General features: G+C 39.2%; 1 protein-coding gene across 1 annotated transcript in view; it reads right to left on the bottom strand.

The window, feature by feature from the left end:
* Positions 1-1,457: 1,457 nt before the first annotated feature.
* TERT (telomerase reverse transcriptase) overlaps positions 1,458-5,891 on the bottom strand; it is a gene marked incomplete at its 5' end in the record, with an annotated part of 23,545 nt that continues 19,111 nt past the window's right edge. Inside the window, 3 exons of the mRNA XM_010192149.1 lie at positions 1,458-1,561; positions 4,854-4,991; positions 5,360-5,484. Coding sequence (XP_010190451.1) covers positions 1,458-1,561; positions 4,854-4,991; positions 5,360-5,484 — 367 coding nt within the window. The remainder of the gene's footprint in view (positions 1,562-4,853; positions 4,992-5,359; positions 5,485-5,891) is intronic.

Raw genomic sequence — 5,891 nt, 5'->3', positions numbered from 1 at the left:
ATGCTTCATCTGCTCTCCACTCTAGTAGGAGCAATTGTTCTATGGCTTTTTAAAAAAAAATTCTTAATAGAAAGAAAAAAAACCCTGTATGACTGACTCTGTATGTTTGGACAGTTTGAACTGAGTTACGATGTTAACAGACAGACTGCAATACTGCAAATTGGCTTTGAGGAGCTGTGTAACCAATCCCTGTGTGGTATTGGTCTGTCAACACTTTGAAAACGTTTGAGTAACACTACCTACACTGTGTTTCACTCCAAGAAGATATCCTCCATCTGCCTCACATAAGGAAAATCCTTTTTACTGTGACGGTGACAGAGCACTGGACCAGGCTGCCCAGAGAGGTGGTGGAGTCTCCTTCTCTGGAGACATTCAAAACCCACCTGGACGTGTTCCTGTGTGATCTAGTCTAGGTGATCCTGCTCTGGCAGGGGGGTTGGACTAGATGATCTTTCAAGGGCCCTCCCAACTCCTAATATTCTGTGATTCCATGCTTTCAGAAAACCTCTCAGCAGCTGCTATTTAACCTATAACAGAAACAAAAAAATCCTAATAAAACAGCTCTACATGAGAGCAATGCAAGTTCAACACACAAGCCTGGAAGAGTAAAAAAAACAAAACAACTGAAACATATTGGCAGGGTTATCAGAGCAGCCACAGGGCAAAAATTCAGCCATGCACAACAGCTGTGCACCAGGGCCAGACAGTATGTCAGTAACATTATAGAGCCAAAGAGAAATTTGAATAAATAACAAGAAATGCAAGCAGAAGAGTAATCTTCTATTATTACTATTATCATCATCATCATCGTCATCTAATCAAGAACATTTGTTTTATAGGTATAGGTATATAAATGCACCACCATTGTTCAGTATAACACTGTGTTCAAAATATCATGCTGAAATTTTGGCATGTATTATTATGGAGAACACATCTCCAATGCATAACATTTTTAACCTGTACACCCTTGCTAGGTAGTGCCATGAAATGCATTTGCCCTGTGCAGGCAATTGTCTTTCAGGACATAACCCAGCTGAGCAGGATTATAAAGGTTACTATGAAACAAAGGTACTGGAGACAAGTACATGCTATTGCAATTAACCAGACAATTTATTATAAAATAGTTTGCGACACAGAGAAGCAAGTTCTTCAGAAACAGCACACTGAAACAAGATCTGTTTGTACATAGCTTAGTGATGCCTTCAATGGGAAGATGGGAATTACTAAATGAAACAAAGTCAATCACTTCGAACAGCTTTCGAATTTACAGGCAAACACAAACAAGAAGGTATTAAAAAAATTATCAGCTTTATTTAAGCCCTTCTGTGAGAAACAAACATGGAAAAATTCTCAGTGATGTTGCTTTCAGTCCATTCTACCATAATAAACTAAAGAGAAAAGTCATCTAAAGACAGCACTTATTTTCAAACCTGGAAAATTTACAAAATAAACTACAGTTAGTCCAGGATAGCTTTGAAATCTTGACAAAAAGTCGGTTCTGTCACTGTCTTCAGTAGTGCCATAGTATCCTTTGGGATCTTCCTGAAGAGCTGCATCTTACCTACCAAAACATCAGAAACAAATCATTACTACTGCAAGTAATTAACAATTCTGCTTTAGGGAAAATGCTAAGAAAGTAATGAAATCAGTATTAGCTAAATCAAATTAACAAGTTGAAATACCTGGTATATGGAGATTTAAAAAGGCTATAATAAAATATGCTATTATTCTTCCACCCTTAAATTCAGGCTAATAAAGTTAAAAATCAAACGTTAAAATATTAATAAACTAAGGAAACCAAGAAGCAAATTCCTCCTACTGTGTCCTTGTAACACTTCTTTCTTTGGATTTAAGAATTTTAAAATAGTTTTACAAAGTATATATTTATTTGTAGTTTAGTCAATAACTATACCCACCAAAAAAGGCCTTCTGTCAAGCCACAGTTACTTTGAAAGACTCTGTTTTAAACAATGCTAAAGACAAGGGACAGGTCCTTATCTGGTTGCTAATGTTTACCTGCAGCAGGAAGGTATTCCCAAACTGGTTTTTTCCCCCCTTCCTCTACTTTCAGACATGACATCAGATTAGCCTATGCTTGAAACTAACATACACAAAGATTTTCAAAAATAAAATCTATTTTAACTATTAACACTGGCAACAGCAATTCTCCCTGCTGAGTTTCCTTGTAAGAAGAGAGAGGTTAACTGGAAAGCCACCCTTAATGTAGAAAATTCTGGAGACTAAACGAGGCTCTTAAAGTTTTGAAACATTGAAGGTCACTGAATTTATCGTCAACAGAATTATAGACAACAAAAGGGACTTTTTAAAGATTAGGAAAAACATGTAAAATCCTAGCAACAATTTAAGTCCATTACCTAAACAGAGTTGGCAAAATCGTCAATGGTGCAGAAAGGCAGAAGGGCTCAATAAACATTTGTTCTGTGTTTGGAAAGGAGACAGATGATGGATTTATATCTTATCATGATAAAGAAAGACTCTTGCTCCTTTCCCCACTGGTAATAATAGGAGACATGTTAAACAGTAACTATGTTTTAAATACTTAACTCTGAAGAATGATGACAACTCGTACTGACAAGCCCCTGACATTGATATTTAACAGGTTTTGGAACAGTAGGATAAACCTCCACCCCCAAACCTACGAGCTCGATATTGATTCCTATGGAAAGTAACAGAAAGGCATGAGCATGGACACAAGAAAAAAAAAGTTTGCATCAATTCCTGTCAACAACGTCATCTTACAGGGCTAATAGGTTTTCTATAGCCAATACAATCTCCAAAATGACCACAAAAAGTGCAGCTGTTAAGTCAACACAGGGGCTATTACCAGCCTTGGTTATCTCTGTGCTACACAGAGATACTGAGCTAACTTCACAGGAACACATCTGAAGACCAGCGACTCCCCTGTCACAGCTACTCTGACATCCACACATGCTACCTTTTTTCCAGAAGTAAGACAGAATTTAAAATAGTGTTTAAAATTCATGTTGGTACCTCTGCATAATACTCAGCTCTGCAATAACCTCCTCTACAATACGAGGTTCTGATTACAGCAACATTACCCAGGAATAAGTCTGATGCAAGCCAAACAAAATGAACTTATCAGACTGAATAGAAAACTATCAATCTCACTTTAAAATTATTTTAGCAGGTTGCTGCAGGATTGGGAAACTTAGTACCTTACTAAATCTGGAAGAAAATACAAATATAAATGCCACGTACAATCAAATGGCTGAAAAAGTCTATATCTATTATGAGAGATCTTGGAGACACGGAGCTACCAATGCACGTTCACATCAAGGGTATGCATATGCCTTAACCCCACACATCACAAGATGTCTTTGTCCAGCTCTACAGTACCAGCACACTGGTGCCTCACCTTCCCTCTTGCTCAGCCCCTAGGTGGGGCAGCTGGTGCCTTCTCAGTTCCTCTTCAAAAACAGTTTAAACTAATTTTTAAAGCCTCAACCAACTCTTAAAGGAAGGAAAAAGGCAGGTGGAAAGCAAATTCACGTGACATCAAAGTATCGCTCAAAATTACAGTCACTGATAAGCATTCAAGTTGCACACCAAGCTAATCCCAAACATTCACCCTCCTGCCAAATTACCTTTAAGAAAGAATAGCTGAAAGTTACTCTTCTAAAGAGAGCATTACCACTAATTTTCTACCAGCCTTTGGACCTTCCCTGCTCCATCCCCACAATACTCAGCAAATACCACATTAATAGTTCTCCCCAGCAATTTACGGAGCAAGGTTATTCCATTTCTGCAAGGGCAATTCTCACTACCAGAGGAGCCAACTGATAGACAGTCAGCTTACTCCCTCCTGGGTTAGAAACTGTGTATATGGACCTGGACCACACACAGGTTTTGGGTCAGTATCGTGGTTCAGCAAGGGGCTGTAGGGGTACAGCTGAAGGAACCTAACAGCAATCATTATTCAAACTAGGAAAATTCCACTTCTACTTCCCAGTCAATCTTCCCTGGTAGTTGTGGTGGTGTGATTTTTGTGGACAGCAGAGACCACTTTTATGGCAGATGCAGAGACCATGGAAGATGAGACTGCGCTGAACAATAAAGCTGCCTGGGGCTGCACCTCCACCCTGAACATACAATCAGATTCAGCAACAAAACACGTACAGAGAAGGCTGGGGGATCTTCAGCTTGGATCATGGTCTTCCAGTCAAAGATCCCAACAGCAAAACCTTCAGCATTAGAAATGAAGACTCAGATATGCTGTATATAGATCTTAGAGAAAGGACACAGCTCCCAGAGCAGCTATTACCCTTCTCAGTGTGACTGCCGCATTCCCTGTTTCTGTTCTCTCCAAGTGAAGCAAGCAGCCATCTTCTCCCTTCCCAGAGGCAGGCCTGCTTGCTCTGCTACCTCTAGAAGGGCTGAACAGAACTGGCTTCTCCGCAGGAGTGATCAGATGCAGTGCCTCAGGTTTTGGTGTCAGGGAGTAACTCAGAGAAGGAGCTTCTCTGGGAGAGGCTGCTGGAGTTCTGCTCCACACAAAGTCCACTGCTGTCAGGAAGAAACCTGGTGCAATCCCAACCATCAGTTTGTTTCCCGGAAATGTTTAAGTGTCTTCTTTGATACATTCACACAGCACCACCAAAAATCAGACTGCACTCAGGCGTAAGTGCAAGCTTTTGAGATGGGAAGGAAATGTTAATTAACTTGCCTACTTAGTAAATTTGATTAAAATAAGAAAGCTCATTAATGTACATTTTAGAACAACACACTGATAAGAAAACTTTAAAAAGCTATTGAATTCCAAGTTTTATTTTAATTAATCATATTTCAAACTGTAAAAATGATCAAATACTTACAGATTTTTAGGGGCTTAAGCAGGCATTTGTAAACAACTTTGTGCTTTGCCAGTTTGACACTGAAGGCATGGTAGCAGAGCCATTCTGCTGCCTCAGAAGGGAACATGCCAGATGCAACTTTGCCACCTAAAGCAACGCCTAGAGACAGAAAACGAAAACAAAGTCACTGAAAATGATGAGCATTAAGAAGCATGTCTGACCGTTCCACTCTTTCTATAAAATCACTCCAAGATATTTTACTAAAAACCTATGTAGTCAGTGAAGTCTCCTGTGTCAGCAGAGGACTAAAAGCTAAAGCCTGCAACAGTTCAGTATTTTCAGGAAACAGTGTAAGAAAAAAATGCAATGTTCCCTATAATGCAATCCGTATTTTTCATTCTTGATCTTTATCTCAAAAGGACACGATCTGACTGCACATTCATGGCATTTTATTTGTCTAGAGAAAACCTCCTAAAAAACCAAAACAAACCCAAACACACTACTTCATAGCCATTAACATACTATACCTGCGTTTTTTGCTTTCAGGATAGCGTAGCAGCATGATGCAGTCTCAGAGATGATCCTTAGGAAGAAAGAAGGATTGTTTCTCACTTTCTGGTTGAACGGAAGCTGGAGAACACAGGCATGGAACCTGTTAACAAAATCAGCCTATTTAATTACAAGTCTTTTGCAATTTCAAGTCAAACTATGATTACACACCTTAGGCACTATACAACATTTAAAAGCATCCAACGGTCTTTAGCTATATCAAAATTGTTAGCACACAACACCTCTCCTATATGTACACATCCCGGGAGTGTCAGACACATCATGAAGCCAGAGGATACCCACATGAGAGAGTGCGAGAGGAAGAACAAACAAAACAAAACAGCACCTCACAACAAATTCTGTTTAGAAATTCAGGAAAACTGAACTCCAAATGATGCAACGTTCTACAGATCAGGATCCCTACTCTTACCTATTTGGAAGCCAATTCTATGAAAGTTACTTGTATTGCATGCTCCCTTACACCTCTTTGTAGACATATTTTTAAACTGC

This window comes from Mesitornis unicolor, unplaced genomic scaffold (genome assembly GCF_000695765.1).
Source record: "Mesitornis unicolor isolate BGI_N332 unplaced genomic scaffold, ASM69576v1 scaffold46419, whole genome shotgun sequence".
Taxonomy (NCBI): domain Eukaryota; kingdom Metazoa; phylum Chordata; class Aves; order Mesitornithiformes; family Mesitornithidae; genus Mesitornis; species Mesitornis unicolor.
This window is presented reverse-complemented; position numbering and strand designations above follow the sequence as displayed.